Below are 20,746 nucleotides of genomic sequence, written 5' to 3'. Positions count from 1 at the left end.
ATTTAACAGGCAGTCAACACATATCCTGGCCCACTTTCTGCCTTTCAAATGTTGATTAGTTTTCAAAGAATTTGCAATGATATATGGTGCACAGTTTGTGAGCCACCTACAGTTCAAACTGAAACCTGAGCAGTGGTTCAGTGTTCAAAGCTTTTGCTAGCTGATTCCATTTAGTTTCACGTGTGCATAGACCATAAGTTAGTCCCAGACTTTAAACATAGATTTAAATGCTCATTTTCTGCAGCTACTTTCTCTCCACTATCCTTTCCCTCACTGTGGTTTCAGGGTTCCATCTTCTTGGAATTCTTATTAAAAAGATGAGAAGTTAGCCTCCTCACACTGATGCCAAGGTGTTGCCCTACAAGGTGTGCCTCTGCCACACCAGTGAGGGGTTTTTTACCATTACACTGTAAAGCAATAGGGCTAGGCAGTTGTACAAGTATGGCCCTACAGTGTTTGCTTTTGACATGCTCTTGGCAAGGTAAAGGGGTCTCACCTCTTTGTCGCCATTCACTTGGCATATAGGGTATAGAGTAAGAAGAGTCCACAGGACTCCTCTCCTCAGAGTTTGCCACCATGAGCTGATGGGGAGGGAGAGAGGTATTGAAACTTACTGTCAGATCATTCCTCCAGTCCTGAGATCCTTACCCAGTTTGCACGCTTTTATGCATCTTTCAGTCTTACACTAGTTGCTTAATGTATTTTATTCTGGGACTTTTAGTTGTAGTTAGTGAAAGAGATAGTGTGGAGTGTGTGTACTCCACTATGTCTAGAATCAAAAGTCACGTTTTTAAAAAATTTCTAAGATGTGAATAATAGAGGGAAAAGGAAACCTACTTTGTGGGAGTACGTGTAGCAAAGAGAATAAATGATAGAATATGTTCTGCAAGCTATCATGCTAAAAATAGAGTAACGTATGAGAGGACAGGGTGAGGCACTTTCTTCCACTCCTGCTGTGCCCTCCCATGTAACACACATGCTTCTCTCTTCCTCCTTACCTACTACTCCCTAAGGAATTAGGAGGGAGTTAAAATCACTGGTGAGTTTCGAAGGAAAAGCAGGGCATGCACAGCCTAGCCACATGCACGTCCCCCTTCTCTAGCCCACAGAAAGCTTGTGTTCTTAATTTCTCTAAGTTACATGATAAACTTGGTGGCAAAGGCCTTGTCCCTATGGAGCAGGTATGCAATGGTGTAGCACTTATTGTGACTCACTGAGTTGGTTTCACTAATTCTGGAGTTCAGTATTGGGAAACTTACAGATATAAGCCACATTGTTTAATTTCAGTAAATTACATTGGATATTTTGGTCTCTGTATGATTTATGCGTTCATCTTGGTACTCCAGTGAGGGGAATAAAAGGGGGTTAATTGCTGGGCCTTCTTAAACATGCCAACATACACTAGTAAAATTTAATTAAATTATTGAAATAGCTCCCTTTGAATAACAGGATACAGTTATTATGTGACTATAGGGCATGTTTCCTAATGCTTTATTTCAAAGGAGTCTAATTCACCTTTTTATCCCTAGTGCTTAGCACACTGCCAAGTCCAATGAGCGCACAATAAGTGCTTAACAAGTACCCATCAAAAATCAAATAAATGATTCAATGAACAAAAGAATTCCAGTATACATAATGTTAAATGTACCATTCATAGGAACAACATTCTTATTTTAACGGTGGTGTTTCCATCTCAATTAGCTCCTACTTCCTCATAGATTTAAGACTTTGGTGAATATCTAGTATTTACTTTACCCCAATTAAAACAGTTGCCAACTCATTTAATCCACACAAAACTCTTTTGAGGCAGATACTATTACTGTCCTTTTTTTTTTTTTTTTTTTTTTTTTTACAGATAAAGAAGTGATGATCAGAGAGAATAAGTGACTTATCAATGGTTTGAGAGCTAGTAAGTGACAGATCTGTGATTCAAACCATGACAGCGTGGCCCTGAAGTCTGGACAGATATCAAACACACCAAACCATCTCTGAAGGCAGATTTTACAAAGCCCTCCTCAACATCTTACTCATGTGTGGCCTGGCCCTAGGCTTACAGTCAACAAACCCACCTCTCTTTTCCTTCAGTCCTCCAACATTAGCGCTCCTTGGAACCCAGCCTGGCCACATTAACTACACCATTCCTCCCCATGCTTCTACCAATCAGGGCTACACAACCACAGCCAACACTCCCTCCACAAGCTATTAAGTCTCCATTTCAAAGGATTAATCTCCCTCCCTCCCACAACTACCAGGTCTGCTGCAGGGCTATTAAAAGCCCTTTGGTTCTTCGGGTTTTACCAATTAAGAATAGGACCCAGTTAAGAATAGGACGTAGGGAATTGAGAGCAAATAGCCACTTGGACAGGAATGATAAAGCATAGTGCTGATACAGCAGTGGAGAAGTTGGAGCACTATAACATAAGGCCTTAAATTTCTCAATACGATTTCTCTTGACTTAAATACCTGTATACTTACAAACTTTGTGTGTCACTACAGAAAGCTGTGATATTTTTCATCTGCTACCAAAGTCAAAAGAAAGGTGTAACAGCTTAAAATGAAATCATTAATAGAATTCCCAATCCTAATAATTTGGTCATTTCATAAATTAATACAAGTATAATCTAAGTCAATTTTGAATATTTTCTAGAATACTTATGCAAAAAGTAAAATGTGAACCAACTAATCCAGAAGCAAAATGGGTTTTATACGTTTCATGTTTCACAGACTCTAGTACGTTTCACAGACTCTAGATGAGCTCTGACATTTTTAAAGGTATAAATGTTTTCCATTCAAGTGCCATGGTCTCCTTGGATATTGTATGTATATGTTATCTGCTCCAATAGCTCTCAGACTTGGTGTCTATCAGAATCACATTTGGGGAGTAGGACAAAGAATGATGTTAAAAATACTGGTTCCTGAAGCCTAGCCTCAAAAATCTTTGAGGGTAGAGCCCAAGAAAAAATATTTTGAAGAAGCTTCTCCAATGATTCTGAAACCCATAAAATTTGAGAAACACTGATACACAGTTGACTTTCAAGGCTGAAAGATCCAGGGATAGGTGAAATTTAAATTAATTAATCTTTATAACATCTCTACTCCAACATTAAACTCTTATTCATATTGACCTTTGTGTTGATGTCTTTCCTAATTTTCTACTACTTAAATACCTCTTTGGAGAAAAGTATAGTGTTGATTCTCCAGTATATATATGTGTTTTCTCACAGTCATTCCTAGAACAAAATAGTATATAAAAGCATATTTAGGACTTAAAGGAGAATCTGGTTCTAATTGATACAGATAAACGTAATACTCCATTTTATTTGTTATTTATTTATTTACTTGTGATTTACAATCTTTTTCGTCAATTTATTTTCTAGATATAGATATATATATGTGTATACACATGTATTTGAATACACAGGCATTTAAATAGATTGGCATCCAGACAATTAAAAAGCTTTTCTTATCATGTAGCCTTTTGGTTTTTATATATCATCTGCTAAAGCTCAGCCAGCTAACAACAACAAAAAAACTGTGCTGAAATCATTGAAGAAATACTGAAATATGCCATGTGCATTTGCCTCAAAAACACCTTTAATAGCTCTATTAATAGTTGTCAATCATCATGTGTTCTTGATCTTCTTGGTTATTTAAACATAATTTCCAGTTCCTTGTTGAAGTCTTTTTCTAGTACCTTTAGTACCTTCTACATAACTGCACATTTTCCATGTTAAAACCAAAATTCCTTTCCATTTGATTTGTCTTCATAGCCCTTCAGTTGCTAAAGTTGCTACTACAATTCACAAAATATTCAAATTTCAAACTTTCTTGTCATTTGATGAATCAAAACACTCACCTGAATGCTTTTTGAATAATTTTATTGTATGTTTATTTCTGCCAGGCAAATCATTTCAGAATGCCTAACAATAAATTACCACCTGTCTAAAGAAGTCATGCTGTTTGAAGGGTTTTTCTAAGCTTAACTCCTTAAAGTAAAATTTAACAGGTTCATTTAACATTTCTTCAGAAAGAAGAGCACACACAATGTAAAACCAAACTGTTTATATAGTATGTCATATTAGTATCTTAAGACATGTTACCATGAATTTTCTGAAAGCAATGGTAGTCATTGAAAAACAGAAATGGAACTTAGAATATAATTAAACTTGAAGAAGAGAGGCAGAGCACCGAGCTTCAAAATAACTCCTTTTGGAGCATGCTTCCAAACACAATATTAAGTGCATTCAATCAGTTCCAGGTCAGAGGTTAAAAAACTTGTGGAACTCATAGAAAATGTACAATTTTCAACTCCATAAACTGTCATCACTACAAGGAGATGAAATAAATACTAGAAGTTTGTTTTCAATCTCTGCCTAGTGTCAGGGAGAGTAACCCCATCTGCACAATTTCTATGCCCTGGCAGCATCAGAAGGTATTGAAATTGAGGTGCTGTAATCAAAGCAATGCCTTTAATCCTGCATATAAAATTGTCTAGACTCAATAAGTTATCAGATACTAATCAGTAAATAGCGAGAAGGCTTAAATGACATTAGCAGTCATATGATCCTACTCCTAGGGCTCTGCCTCAACCCTCCTAGGTAAATGAGCCCACAGCTCTATTCACAGAAGTGCCCAGGTAACGAGATAAAAATCCTACTTTCATTGCATGTTCCCAATTCTTTATGTCTAGCATTTTCCATTCTGGTCAAACTATCCCCGTCCTGATGATAGTGGTCAGACATAAGGTACACATAGTTGTCACAAAGACATCATCGTTGAACTACCCCCAATTCTTCATCAAGAGGCTAAATTATTAAACAAAAGAAAATTATGGAAGCATACGGTATCAGTTAAAATAATATAATTGTGGAAAATGAATGATGGAGTGCTTTTCAAAGGTTAGTAAAGTAAGAGACCAATCATGATTATCCTCTCCTTTGCCAGGGCAGATTCTGTCTGCCAGATTAACATTTCATAAGGAGAAAAGAATTGCCATGTTGAATCGTAACTTGTCTTTGACAATCTTCTTTGGGTGGAAGGAAGCAAATTGAAAGTAACAAATATATTTTGAAGAAGAAAATGTATTGTTATTGGTCTCTCTTTTCCACCCCAAATCCTAGACAGAGAAAGGATATGGCTGTGGGGGAAGCTATCACTTGTATGCTATTACTTCATTATACAAATCAATAGCAGTTCAGTTGCGAATAAAGCAGATGCAGGTGGAGACTATGAAAAGTCATCCAGGCCAGCTGGCATGGATTTTAGCAAACTGATTTTGCTGGGTTTCCATGCAAAGTCCTAAGATAGATAATTTTAAAAACCATTTAAATGCCTCTCCTCTGGCAGAGAGGTCAAAGCTGCTGGCATTTGATTTGCTGAATACTGCGCTCAGCTAAACTCTAATCTGCCTTGAAGGAAAACTGCAGTCATTATTTATATTTCACCTGTGAGAGTGAAATAAATATTTACTAACAAAGAATGCTGATACATACTTCAGATATAGGTTTTCCTACAATTTTCCTGTCTACTTCCAATTTGGTGGGTAAGATTTTTCTGAGCCTTTAGTCATGATGGAAAATTTTGTTCAGTCACAGATAGAGAAAAATTAGATTTAGCTATTCACACTCTGCTATATCAAAGGAGTCATAGCTGTAGGTCCTTGATTGTTCAGAATATCCCCTTCTGGTATTAAGAGACACAAATCTCCAGTTATATAATACATAAGTCACAGGGATGTGATATACAGCATAAGGAATGTGGTCAATAATATTGTAATAACTTTGTATGGGGACAGATGGTAACTAGACTTATCATGGTAATCATTTCATAAGGTATGTAAATATCAAATCATTATATAGTACACCTGAAACTAACATAATATTGTAAATTAACTATATTTCAATTAAAAAAAAAGAATATCCTCTTCCACTGGCATCAACAGGACAAGGTGAGGACTCCTAAGTTTAGTTTTTAAATTGTTGACACTCAGCTCTTCATGCTAAATTACCTAAGCCAGCTAACGCCCCCTTCCCTTTGTCCTATTCATACTGTTGGGAACTTTCTTCAAAGGTAAGTTCCATGGCACAACTTACATGTAACTGAAACTGTCTTTTCCAAATCTCAACAAAAACGTCTTCTTCATTTGAATATGACTCTTCCAGAAAATACTTCCAACATACCAGAATATTCTTGTCACTTTGGGACCTTTGAAACTTGAATTAGTATTTGTCTAAGCACTAACTGTACTTTCTCCAAGGAGACCACAACAAGATCTCCCATTCCACACACTCTTCTTACAATGTGACATTGACACTCCTCCTCTGGAGCTTGGGGGGCGGGGCAGGGTGGGGTAGGGGGTGGTATGGGGAGTGTCTATATTTCTTTGAATCTGGTGGTCTATAATAGAATTGACATTACCTGCTTTCTGAGACTAGATCAGGAAACCTAGCATCTACCTGGTTCTCTTGGGACGCTCACTCTTGGATCACAGCCACCATGCTGTGATGGATGACAGTCTATGAAGAGACCCCATGTGGAAAGGAACTTCGGCCCCTGGCCCACAGCATGGCTGAGCAAGCAGATGACAGACAGCACTAATTTGCCAATTATGTGAGTGTACCATCTTGGATACGAAACCCTCAGTCAAAAATAGAGTTGCCCCAGCTACGTTGCATAGAACACAGAAGAGACTTCCCTGCCAAACCCTGACCAACTTGCAGATTCACGAACTAAATGTATGTCATTGTTTTAAACTGCTAAGTTTTGAGGTAGCTTGTTATACAACACAACCCAAATTAATAAAGGGATATTGTAACTGTGCTGTATTTGTGTTTTGTGCCTGTGCAAGTGTGTTTGTGTGTGTGTGCACATGTGCATTTTAAAGCAAAGAACTGAGACTGTTGAAAAGGGGAATGCATTAGTTCTTCTTAATCACTGAATATAGCAGCTCTGAATCTATTTTTTTAATCAGCCTAAAGCTGATCCCATGCTCCATGCCACTTAACTGATGAAAACTTCATACTCAGTCCCTTTGGGGGATCTCCCACTATGTCTTACGATCTGAGAGTTGTCTTCAGTGCCAAACACTGCAAAAGCTATCTGAGAGAGAAACAAAATGTTGTTTGTGTGAATGGCATATTTAATTTTGCATATACTGAAATTCTGTTCTTCCGTGAATTGTGTACTCATTCACTTGACAGACATTTACTGAGAAGGTATCGTGTGCTTACCGTGCTTGGCACTGTGCTGAGCACTGGGGATAAAGGATTAATTAGACTCCTTCACAATTAGATGCTAAGAAACATACCCTATAGTCACGTGATACCTATCTTAACACAGAGAATCTCTTCAGGTGTGGTGACGACCCATGCTCAGAATGTTTGGTGAGGCTGGGAGCCGCTACAGTTAGGGTCAGACTCCCCAGGGACCTCATGCAATCCTCCCCCTTTGAAACCTTAACACCTCTTCCCACGCAAATCAGTATTTTAAAAAGGATCCTGCCCATCTGATGACAACAGGTGCATATTTGTTGAGCTTGCACTTTGTGTGCCAAGTTCTAAGTTCTTTAAATGTGTTACCTCATTTAATTCTCACCAAAGCTCTATGATGAAGTATAATTATTCTTTTCAGATGAGCAAATCAGGGCACAAAAAAAAAAAAAAAAAGGAATTTGAGGTACATAGTTACTAAGTGGTAAAACCAGGAATTGAACCCAGGCTCTGTCTGCAGTGGGATTCTCAAATACTAGGTTGTACCGCTCTGTTGCTGTCACCGGCAAAGCCCATTAACAATTCCCAGGAAATAAAAATAGAAACTAGATAATAAAATCAAGTCTAACCTTTTCTTTCCCTTTGTGCTTAGTCTCATTTCACTTGCTCGCAGAATGCCGCGTGCAGAGGCCTTGCACCCGGCTCTTCAGCCCTGAGTTCCTCGTGTGCAACGGCCGTGCCCGCACCTCAGCTCGGCGACTGCGTGCAGAAGCGCTGCACTGCAATTCAAGATGGCGGTGGCGGGCCGCGTGCAGAGACGCTGCGCCCGCCCCGCGATCTGCAGCCAGGGCAACACACCTCTCACCAATCGGTGAGAACTCTGCCCCCGCCCCGCTGACGGGATCGCTATAAAGCATCCCCGCCCCCCAGCCTGTCCGGAGAGCCTGTGCTTTAGAGCGAGAGAGCTCGCACCTCTCCATTCTCTGACCCAAGAATAAAGCTTTCCTTTTGTTTCTGAACTGAACTCCATCTCCTTCTATTCGCACCAGCGACACTGGACAGAAGGACCCTTCCTGGAGACCAACTCTGGAGGGTCAGTAACATTACCTTATGAATAAGCATTTAGACGTTTCCACCAAATGTATTATGTTTAATTTTTGACTAATGTAGAATGTGAAACCTAAGTCAGATCATGATTTTCTACATTCTTCATAATACAAACTACTATGTGTTTTCACATAAGGGTTCCTTCGTAATCATTAATTTTATCTACCATTCTTACAAAAATATATTATTTGTGGCACTTCCCTGGTGGTCCAGTGGTTAAGACTGCCCTCCAATGCAGGGGGTGCAGGTTCGATCTCTGGTCAGGGAGCTAAGATCCCACATGCCTTGTGGCCAAAAAACCAAAATATAAAACAGAAGCAATATTGTAACAAATTCAATAAAGACAAAAAAAAGTGGTCCACATCAAAAAAATGTTTAAAAAAAATTATATATATATTATTTGTAAGCAAGTGGTGAAAAAGAGGCAATCATCTAGCCCAAACGTATAGTAGAAAGCAGCTAACCAAACAACATATTCTTAGAGGTCATTGCTGAATTTAGGTTAATGCCCTTGCACATCTCTACTCCCACACTTGCTCCTTCTTAGGCTTGCTAACTTGGGCAATGTTACCTCCTTAGAGAAGATCAAGAATTTACAATGGCTCTCTCTCAACTATGAATCAAAGCCAAGTATAGAATACAATAATGGGGTTCAAATGGCCCCATCTTATTTCTCATTACTTTCCACCACACATTTCTAAGCTACTCCATGTCCCCCATATATGACCTAATAATGCCACATTTGTATCTTTCTTCATGATATCCTCCATCTGAATCATCCACTTTCATCTCCTTCAATGTTATCCACCCTGTTTTCCTTTGGAGGGGACCTTCCCCCCAAAATGCTTCATGACCAACACACCATAGCCCTTTCTACTGTTCAGATAAATGTCTTAGGCCCTCTTTATTCTCTCTTTTGTGACTGCCTCTGTACCATTACTGCCTTTACTCAGGGCCTAACTGTGTAGCTCTGTCTTCTGTTCCTGACCCATCTTTTAAACTGCCTACCCTTGAACAAAGGACTTGTCTGAATGGCTTCACCATTTCTGCCAGCTTTCTATTGGATCTGGTCACACCTGTGCTCTGGCTCCATCCAGCCTCCAGGACTCCATCCAATAAAGTAATTTTAACTTTTTGGCTGTGGGACTGGATAAAATCTAGACCATATTCTTCCCTCAAATTGAGCTCAAAATTTACCTATTCAAAGATGGCATCTCCTATATTCCACCTTGCAATATCCTTCCAATACAAGGCATCCTATCAGTTCTTACTTAAACATTGTCAAACGCTCTCTTAAGCTCATTTGGATACTTTTAATATTGTTTGGTAGTCACAGTGTGAGTGCTTGTCTTATTTTCTCTGAACAGTCTGCAAATTATTTGATAGGACAGATAGGTTCTTCTACTTTTTATGTATGTTTCCTTTGCTTTACTTTGAGATAAAATAGCTTCAGCTTAGGCACATATGTTCCATATATGCTTATTGAGTAGAACAAAATAAAATTTCAGATCACAAACACTGGAATCTAATGGTCCTTTACACAGTCAGTCTTGCAGTAATATTCAACAGATAGATAAAGGAAATGGTAAAGGAGGTTATTAAAATACAGGGGAGGGGGCACTTTTCCCAATGATAATGTCTCCAGAATTCTAATATAGCTGGTACGTGTCTCTATCATCATTTCATTAAACATTCAATAATCATTGCTATAGTGAAGTATTGTTATTGACAGGATATCTCCTATCATTTAGGAGGGTTTAAGCAGAAAAAGTTAAGAACCACCACTCTATTACAGCCATTGAATAAACTGTCTTTACAATGAAGTTTTCTTAGAAAATGCTAATGACTTATAAAAAAAGATGTTGCATTAAATCAGTTTATGACTAGATGAGTATCTATGCAGCCCTACGAAAAAGAATAAAGGCCCTCAAGAGGCACATGAAAAGATGCTCAACATCACTAATTATTAGAGAAATGCAAATCAAAACTACAATGAGGTATCACCTCACACCAGTTAGAATGGGCATCATCAGAAAATCTACAAATCATAAATGCTGGAAAGGGTGTGGAGAAAAGGGAACCCTCTTGCATTGTTGGTGGGAATGTAAATTGATACAGTCACTATGGAGAACAATATGGAGGTTCCTTAAAAAAACAAAAATAGAATTACCATATGACCCAGCAATCCCACTACTGGGCATATACCCAGAAAAGACCATAATTCAGAAAGACACATGCAGGACTTCCCTGGTGGTGCATTGGTTAAGAATCCGCCTGCCAATGCAGGGGACACAGGTTCGATCCCTGGTCCAGGAAGATCCCACATGCCACAGAGCAGCTAAGCCCATGTGCCACAACTACTAAGCCTGTGCTCTAGAGCTCATGAGCCCGCATGCCACAACTATTGAAGCTCACGTGCCCAGAGCCCGTGCTCCACAGCAAGAGAAGCCACTGCAATGAGAAGACTGTGCACCACAATGAAGAGTAGCCCCCACTTGCCACAACTAGAGAAAGCCTGTGTACAGCAACGAAGACCCAGCAAAGCCAAAGGTAAATAAACAAAATAAATAAAATTTTTAAATAAAGACACATACACCCCAATGTTCACTGCAGCACTATTTACAATAGCCAGGACATGGAAGCAACCTAAATGTCCACCAACAGACGAATGGATAAAGAAGATGTGGTACCTCTATACAATGGAATATTACTCAGCCATAAAAAAAATGAAATTGGGTCATTTGTAGAGACATGGATGGACCTAGAGAGTGTCATACAGCGTGAAGTAAGTCAGAAAGAGAAAAACAAATATCGTATATTAACCCATATATGTGGAATCTAGAAAAATGGTACAGATGAACTGGTTTGCAAGGCAGAAATAGAGACACAGGTGTAGAGAACAAACGTATGGACACCAAGGGGGGAAAGTGAGGGCATGAGTTGGGAGATTGGGATTGACATATATACACTAATATGTATAAAATAGATAACTAATGAGAACCTGCTATATAGCACAGGGAACTCCACTTCGCTGTACAGCGGAAACTAACACAACATTGTAACACAACTATTCCCCAATAAAAAAACAAACCAAAAAAAAAGAATAAAGGCTGAACTAATATTGATTTCGCAGATTGTAACAATAAAGGGGTTTTGACTTAAATTCTGAGATAAAAATTTTCTCAAGAGACACTCAAATTGGGAATAAAGAAATATGAAAACTATTTGCTCCACGTGGTACCCCCAGAAATGAACTTAGTTCTCTGAGAAGTAAAGATTGCCGTGCATTGCTTACCCTTGTAGAGCACTTAGTGAAGTTAATGTTTTGTTTTGTTTTCTAAGAATTCAATAAGCATTACAATGTCAAAAGCTTTCTACTACAAAACAGTCACTAGACTTTTTCAGAGATATTATCTCATGAAGTCCTCAAAACCACCTTTGGGGTGTTACTATCTTCCATTTTTAGATGAGGAGACCAAAGATTAATGAGTTTAAATAAATAGCCAAAGTTACACAATAGCAAATGGCAAAACCAGGATTCAGTATTTAAATTTTTCAACTTTTAAATCCAGATTCAGGCAGATATTTCCCAACTACTTATTATATAATTATGTAACAGGTAGAATTAGACAACTTACAGAGTTAGATATAGACCTTTGCTTCATAATTTTAATTTTAAAATGAAACCAAATTTTAAATTAAGATGAATGGTAGCTTTTAGGAAAGGGGTTATGGGATAACCATATGGGATCTGTCATCTTCTATACATAAATTTTATCCAGAGATTCTTATTGAGCATCACAGACCAAGTAGAAGCTTTGGTACTAAATGCTGATTGAAATGTATTCTTTTCCTTATTTTTACAGTCATTATATTCTTCTTTCTTTCAAGAAAAGGGACAGACATTAAGGGGCTATTTCTCACAGCAGTTATTAAAAATCCCAGTTACTGTTTCATCACTCTCTGTGAATGGATCTATTGTCCTGCTCACCAGAAGGGCTACCATTGTAATGAGCCAGAACTGTGTATTTTCACAGGCATCCAAGAATCAGAATGGTGATTACAACCAGGAAAGAAGTTCACATTAGAAATCATTTGTAATAGAATCCCAGAATTCTGAATTTATCCAAAATTATGTAACTTATTTAAAGATTCTTTTAATCTGTTCTGGGTTTTGTCCTCATGTAGACTATAAACCTCTATAAAAATAGCGTTCCTCTACTAAAATAGCCTTCCTTGAGTCTCTTACCAACTGCAGGACTGATTCTAAGGCACGGGGGTTGGTGGGGAGAGGCGGAACAAGGATCCTAGTCAAAGACTTACTTCCTCTAGCACTGCGAACCAGGAGGGTTTTTAACCATGTGTCTGAGACGGTCCATCACAGAGCTTCCATGATGGAAGCAGTGCTGCAATTCTTTATAGTTGACAGAATATAGTACAAGAAATCTGTACCAATCTGATCTCCCACATACAACAGCTGTCCTCACGACTTGAATTTGAAAAAATGAAGAACAACATTCCTTGGCCACACAGTCCAGTGGCTTGAATCTTCCAGTTTTGTTGTTCTTTCCTTTTGTCTTGAAAGAGGCCTTATCAAATCAGAATGAAAAGAATGTTTTAAGGCATGAGAAAATTCAAATTTCCTATTTAAAGCCTGGAGTTCATTAGCAGGAGTATACTCACTTATTTCAAGGGTCACTGGGTTACGTAGAAGAGCCTGTCTCTCTGCTACCCACGTCCCAAATCATTCACCTGAAAATGGGTTAGAAACACTCTCAAGTCTACTAGCTCTCTATGGGACATAATTCACCTTTGCTGTGCTTTATCTTGTGACCCTGTCAAGTGAAGGGCCCTGCTTTGATTGTGTACTATCCCTTTTTTCCTTGATTGTTTTCCAGGTAAGTAATTGTCTAAGCTTAATTGGTTGTAATGATTAAAACTTTGTTTATATTACACTGCAGTTTTCTTTTATCAATGATATTTAGGTTAACTATTTTATTATTTACTACCTAATGTAGAAATTGTACCTGGAAGAAATAGTCATATTAATTAGACTCTTTTTATTGGACTATTTTTATTGCAGATGTATTAAGGTTAAAATCTAAATTCTGGCAAATAAAAGAAATTGCCTGTTCTTGGCATTACAGAGTTAGACTAGAAAACAAAGAGATTTTATAATATTATAATACTGAGAGGTAGAATGTAATGAGTACAGGCTTTGGAGAATAACACACCTGGGTCTGGATTTCGCATCAAGACTTATCAAGTTCTGGGACCTTTCTGAACTTAAATTATCTCATCTTTAAAATGAAAATATTAATATCAACCCTACACAGATTGCTTGAAGATCACAGATGATACATAAAAAGTACAATATTTAATCTATTAGCTATCACTTGTTTTAGCTTTGCCCCTAACCAGCTATGTCATATTGAGAGAGCTACCTGTGTTTCAGGCTCCTTGGATAAATAGGAGGGTGGGACTAGACAATTTCTACTTTTTCTGTCAAAACTCATTTTAATAAGTAAATCAGTTACTTACAGTCTCTGTTCGTTCTTTGTACAACTTTACATCAGCCAGAGTTTTTTCATGTTAAAATTTTCCAGGTAAGTAAAGATGACATTAGTTGGCATTTGGACAGTAATGTGAGGACAAGGTGAAAAAAACAAAATGGTTAGCAGGAAGTGTTTCAGTATGGCATGCTGGAACAAGAACAGAGCAAAAGCAATCACATATAGAAAAAGAAAACCATAGATTTGTGGTTAAATAATCTGTTTAAAGAACTTGTATTATGTTTCCCTATCAGATTTAATGAGTGATCTTAGGAAAATCACTGGAAAAGTTTAATTGACCCGCTTAATCTCAACTTAATTGACCTATAGCAATAAGTACACCTGCCACCTACCTAGTTCTTAGGATTCCCATGAAAAAATAGGGAACTAAACACATTAAATATGATCATTTTTATACTTGTCAATTATTTCTGTTTACAACACATTTATAATATGTTTATCTGCCTTGCTGGAAAACAGTTTTTAAAAATGACCCCTAAGCTTTATCTCTCATCAATAGTAGTAGATTTTATTTTTTAATTTGTTTTTACTTGGATACAGTTGTACTAACTTTCTAAATATATTTTATAAAAGCAAGTTTATTAAGCCATAAACCATGTTTAATAACTCAAACCAAAAAGACAGCAACACAAAATCTGAAACCAGAGAACATGCACTTCCTCATTTACAAATGCATCAGAAGAAAGGTGGACACCCTTTCTCCTGTTTGTGAGCAAGGGGTCAAGACACATGAGCAAAAGCGTTTCAAAACTAAGTGCTTATACAGATCTTTCCTTATCTGAAACCTGTCCTCTAAATTTGGAGTAAATAAACCTTATGTGAAAATCAGTATGGGAGACGGGTTGGAGATATGGCGAACTAGGCTCCAACTGATAGTTTTTCTATGATAAAAAACAATAAGAGTAATAAAGTATTAATAGCAACACTAATATCTACCTTCCTTTGAGCCTTTAATAATAGGCTCTGTGACTCAAGACTTTATGTACATTGTGCCTTGCCTGTATTAAATTGAGAAAACATGCACATAAACATAGTTTGGATAATTTGAAATTCATGTAATAGCTTGAGCCCATTTATAATGGTCTATTAACTCTATTAAAACTCCATACTTTCTAAAACAAGAAATCAATGACTTGTTTAAAAAAATAAAGGTTTCAAAGCATGACTGACTTTAGAAATGGGCCCCATTTTACTCCAGGCACTGAGTATGACATTTAGCAAAATTCCTAATTCTAATTTGAAATCCTCAACACACCGTAACACACAAGACTTTTTCAAGGTCAATTTTTACCAATTACCTCCAAGGGAGTCTTAAGGATCTTTGCCACTGCTCTTGCAACTCATTCTATTCCCTTCCCAACTACATTCTCTCAACAGTACAAAGCCCTGTTCCAGGAGAGAAAAGAACAAAACAAACATATTGGTCATCTTCTCTAATTCCAATATAGTAACCATCAAGGTCAGTCTTAAGAAAGCAAGAAAATATATAACTTCCGTCCTATGCAGATCCTTTACACACTTATTGATATTTCTACTTTTATTTATTAATCTTATATGAGTTGGGAAACTGGGACAAGTAGGAAATAACAATAGGTAATTAAAGCTACAGAGAAACTCTCAAACTCTTCTTAAACCTACTCCCTCCTCATAGGAGGGTATAAGATTAATTTAAACTCTATTTTCTATCCTGGGAAGAGGATTAACCTAGCATACCAGAACAAGGGGGAAGTGAAATGATCTAGAACTTTTTTTTAAAGTACTTATTGTATTTGGGATTCTCAGAAGAACTCAGGATTCTGTGAGAGTCTGGCTAAAGAATGACAAGGAAGGAGCATTACCTAGGGTGACTATGTTTTCAATACAGAGAGAAGACCACAGGCACACTTCAGAAGCCAGGTATCTTACTAACAAGTAAGAAAAAGAAAACGAAACAATGCTTAGAGATGGGAGAGTAATTGTGGCATCATGTGAAAGAACAGTAATAACCACCACCCACTGATTTGGCATAGCCAAATCAAGTAGAAAGTGGCAGAATTTCAACGAAGTACTGAAAATGAAGAATGCAAAATGAATCTCTAGCTAAAGGTTAAAAAGAAAAAATGAGAGGAGCTGGGCATAAGAAGTCTCCACTTGGTGATAGATATCAGGAGACATTACTCAAAATGATGAAACTGTACAACTTCCATCCTCAGGGAAGTTAGAGAAAATTAGGCCAACTACATACATGAGTGAAACATGCATGAATTTGGGAACCGCTGCTCCAGAGTGAATCCTACTTCAGTCTAATGGGAGGAAGTAAGAAGCAATCCCACTCCTGGGCACGGTATTAAAAGCCTCAAAGTTACTTTGCTTTTACTACCTCTTTAGGCTTGAAGATCTCAACTTAAAAGCAGCTCTTTTAGACAGACAAGAGCTCAACTAACAGGAACAATGTCACAGAGAAAACTATTAAACTAAACACAAGGGAAACCTAAATCAATTTCAACTTGCTACAGACTTTAGTGAGGCTGTACTTTGTTTTTGCCGAGAACTCTCAGCAGACCAGGTCTCAGAGCCTTAGCGTCACCTCCTGTCTCAGCTTGCTTGGTGCCCTCTCTTCCAGGAGATTCCCTCTTCCTAGACCTTGAGAAGGTCTGGCAGACACAGCTTAAAAAACGACCGAAACAGAGGGGTGGTGATGCCGAGGATGTCATTGCAGGAGAGGAGGGCCCGAGCTCCTGGGACACGGAGAGCTCACAGGGCTGGATCTGACATTCCTGATGCATCATACAGGTACCTTCATCCTGCTGACTCTGTAATCTGTCCTGCAAGTAGAAGAAAAAAGTTTAAAAGCCCTCAATGCGAACGCACTATACAGAAAGAACCTGACCTTCAGAACCAGTTCTTTCATACTCTATCTGGGCCCAAGGATCCTAGTTTGTTTCTCAAGTTCCTTATCCCCAGCTCCTCCCACCCCAGGTGAAGAGTTGTCATTATTTTCCCTTCTGGAGTAACGCAGGATCCCCCATGGAAACTGCATGCTGAGGCTGGCAGAGGCACCATCAGCCTGGATCACTGAATGGCTTTGTGGTACCCACGCCCTCTTCCTTCAGCCTCCATCCTGGAACCACTTAGAATTGTTATTTGGGAAAGAAATACATTTTTAGAGTGTCGAGCCATTATACGTTTGGGTATATGCTTGGTGTGTGTGTGGCAAGCCCAGAATTTTTCTACCCCATGCCTCATCCCTACCTCATTGGGAAGGTCAGGATCACTTTCCTTGGCACTGAGTAGGGTCAGCTTTTTATCTACCACCTCATCTTCTTCACTTTGTGGTGGTAACAAAGGCGTTGGAAGAATGCCAGGGCAGTGGGTCTCCACTTTCTTCTTCCTCTTGCTCTTTCTCATTCTCTTTGTCCTTACGACCTTTCTAAGATGTCTATGTTTTTTTGGAAGTGGATCTAGCTTTCTCTTCTGGACTGGAGGCCTGACAGGATCTTGTGAAACATCACCCACATGACTTCCAGATGTCCCCTCCAATGGCTCTGATGATAATTCCAAACTTCTCTTCAGAGGGTCATTCTCCCATGGGTGGAATCTATCCTCTGTATCTTGAGTATCTGCTGATATGCTCAAGTCATCAGCGACATGGTTTGGGATGCAGACTGGAGATTCCCAACCTCTCTCATCTAGGGTTTTTTTTTGACCCACTGTGCTGACCCCAGCCATCTTTGCAGAAACAAGGAGCTCACAACAAAAGGACCAATAGTCAAATGCTAATGGAAGTAGTTAGTTCCCTGACTCCAATGATTTACCCTCAGCTATCATAGACAAACAGCTGTACTGATCTCAGATTTCCCCTCTGGACTTATCTGAAGGAGTTCAATGGCCTTCAGAAATAGAGTCCTCAGGTTGTTCTTCTTGGCCTGGGAGATCTCAGCTTCCCTAAAAGGAGAGAGAAAGTCACTGAAGTAATTGCTCCATGGATAGTGGAGTTCCTCCCAGTCACACAAAATCCATGATTTAATAAGACTCAGCCAAACCTAGCATAAATTCCTAGGCAGAAACTTGCCAAATTTCCAGAGCAGTATTCTCCATGTATATCAGAATCACCTGGGGTACTTTTTGAAAAAGCAGATTTCTGGGTCATACCCCAGACCTACATTCAGAATCTCTAAAGCTGGGTTCCAGGAATTTACATTTTTTCCTAGTAACTTAAGTGATTTTCCTGCACTCTAAAATTTGAAAACTACTATCTTAGAGGGACACTAAATCCAGTATTCTATGGAGTCAGAGATGACTATTCTTTAAAAACATTCCACTTTCCCCTATAGGTTTTCCCTAATCATCTCAGCCCATAATGATTTCTCTCCTCTAAACACCTTTAATAATAATCACTAAATTTGGAATGTTATCCTTTATTATTTTCTATTATAATTTAACTTCTGAACATTGTAACTATGTCTCTAACCAGATTATAAGCTTCTCAAGGGCAGGGATTCTCTTACATTTGTTAGTTTTCTACAGAGGCTTGCCAGGTGCCTAATGAATTGAATAAGTGAATGAAAACATGAATAGGTTTATATCCCAGTGTATAGTGATTGTATTAGATGAGGCTTTTCTGTGGGAAGAGCTACAGAGTAACAGAAAGCTAAGAAGGACATGGGCCCTGGGGAAAAACCTAATCCAATTCCTAAAGGTTACAGATGGGGAAGCTGAGACTCAAGTAAGATAATGACCTGCGTAATGCTGAGCTTGGAGTCTTTTTTCCGTAAAGGACCTAATAGTAAATAGTTTAGGCTCTGTGGGTTATATGGCCCTGTTACAAATATTCATCTCTGCTATAGCACGAAAGCACTCACAGTCAATACGTAAACAGATAATCATGACTGTGTTCCAATAAAATTTTATTTACAAAAACAGGTGGTAGGCCAGATTAGGCAGCAGGCTGTAGCCTGCCAACCCCTGGCCTAAAGTCATACAACTGGTCAGCAGCATAGCTGGGATTAGAAATCAAGTCACCTAACTCCCAGCAAGTGCTCTTTCCATAAAAGAGTAGATTATAGACAGAGAAAGGCCTTCTTCAATTAAAAGCAGGACTTTAAGGTAGGAAAAGATCAAAATATGTCTGGGTATGTAGTACTTCTAAGATGGTCTCTTATGACCCTTTACACAAACAACTAGTAGCTAAATACTGAAACTGGGTCACTTTTCAAACGGATCCATCAGCTGGGAAGTGGGGGGAGTACACTGAGTATCTCCTATCACACCTGCCTAGAAAAGCATACTATTTGGTCCCTTTTCGACTGAGGAGAAAATCCTACAGAAAGATAATGGAAAATACTTTCATTATTCATTTCTTGAAATTATCGTGGCCTGATGAACATAGTTCCACAGTCCAGTGATCAAAAGCTTCAAGTAACTACCAGAGAAACATGGAGGCAAAGATAGGAGAGGTTATCTAAGAAGCTAAAACTTCACTTTCTCAACCAAGATGCTTTTTAATAATGAAAATGAGCCTAGTATTAAAGAGTAAGTTGTCCAGAACCTTGAGGTTATTTTTACATTCTGGACTTTCTGAGAACCATGAGCTACACCCAAATTCTGTTCTATTTTTATTTCTACCCCTAATGTGTTCCTCCTTTCATTCCTTTGCCTTCACAAAGTAGATACTCAACCAATATATGCTGACTGATGGATTAATAGATGGATGAGTAAACGTATGAATGAATGAACTAAGTGCTTTTAGAAAGTTCCTTGCTTTGTAGCTGTAAAGAATAAAGCAGTGTCGGTACATTCTGCAAGAGGTCACTCAGTACTTTTTATGTTACCCTTCAGTAAAGCTAACAGTGCCTTCACATAGTAAATGTCAATAAAAGTTTCATGAATGAATTAATGCATCTGGTGTAAGCCACTTAAATTACATGTCAAGTCCAAAGAATACTGCTTATCACAAAAGATGGTATCTAAGGACAGAATTTATTTACTAGTATATTAACATAGGATTCTTTGTAATTAGCTTTAGTTCCACACTGTTAGGAAAGTTTGTAAAATCTTTGAGAGACAAAAATGTTCCATGTAATAAATGAGAGAATGTAGGCTCAAGTTCTAGCTATCTGCTGTATCAGAAGCAACTATGGAGACAGCAACTATAGAAGCAGCAGCCAGAGCAGCCCCCAAAGAGGTGAGGATAGAACTAAAAAAGAGAAGTCAGCTGGGCAAAGTCAAGAGTCCAAAAGTCAACCTGACTTCTCCACTGCCTTGAAATGGCCCTGAGTCAAACCCTCACCATGCCTCAACCATACTTTGACAAGGGTCTACTCCCTCTAATTCACCCTCCACAAATGAGCTAGAATAATCTTTCTAAAATAAATCTGATCATGTCTCTCTCCTATTTAAAGCTCTGCCGCTCCCTATTCCCCCAGAAAGATACAGGTCCTCTGTGATGTGACACCACATCACTTGTCCAACTTCAGGTCCACCAGTCACCCTCAGGTATCTTCTGCTACTGTGAAAAGGTAACATTTGCCATTTCCTGAGAGCACTATACTTCTTTAGACACTCTTCATTTTGCCTGCAGTGCCCCTTCCCCTCTTTGCTACCTGGCCTAGTCATAGTATCACCTCTTCTAAGAAGACTTAGCTGACTTCCTCAGGCAGAAAAAACTGATTTGATTCAGGTAACATTCTGTGTCTACAAAAATCAACCCACTGGATTGTAATAACCTGTTTAGATATCTGTCTCCTTCACTAGGCTCGGCGCTCCCTGAGGGTAGGAAGTCTTGCTTGTCACTTCATCCCTAGTGTCTCCAAGGTTCTTGGCACCTGGAAGGTGTTCAGTGTTTGTGGACTTCAAAATGCAGGTCTTTACAGGCTGCCT

General features: G+C 38.6%; 1 protein-coding gene across 2 annotated transcripts in view; it reads right to left on the bottom strand.

Annotated features, from left to right (window-relative positions):
• Positions 1–6,374: 6,374 nt before the first annotated feature.
• LOC309659928 (uncharacterized protein NECTIN3-AS1-like) overlaps positions 6,375–20,746 on the bottom strand; it is a 55,245-nt gene continuing 40,873 nt past the window's right edge. For both annotated transcript variants that reach the window (XM_082460227.1, XM_082460226.1), the window contains exons 2-3: positions 17,120–17,812; positions 6,375–16,692 (exon numbers count right to left, since the gene is read on the bottom strand). In XM_082460227.1, the coding sequence (XP_082316353.1) occupies positions 16,387–16,692; positions 17,120–17,596 (783 nt within the window). In that variant the 5' untranslated portion in view covers positions 17,597–17,812 and the 3' untranslated portion in view covers positions 6,375–16,386. The remainder of the gene's footprint in view (positions 16,693–17,119; positions 17,813–20,746) is intronic.

The sequence above is a fragment of the Balaenoptera physalus genome (assembly GCF_965194825.1).
Source record: "Balaenoptera physalus genome assembly, chromosome: 4".
Taxonomy (NCBI): domain Eukaryota; kingdom Metazoa; phylum Chordata; class Mammalia; order Artiodactyla; family Balaenopteridae; genus Balaenoptera; species Balaenoptera physalus.
This window is presented reverse-complemented; position numbering and strand designations above follow the sequence as displayed.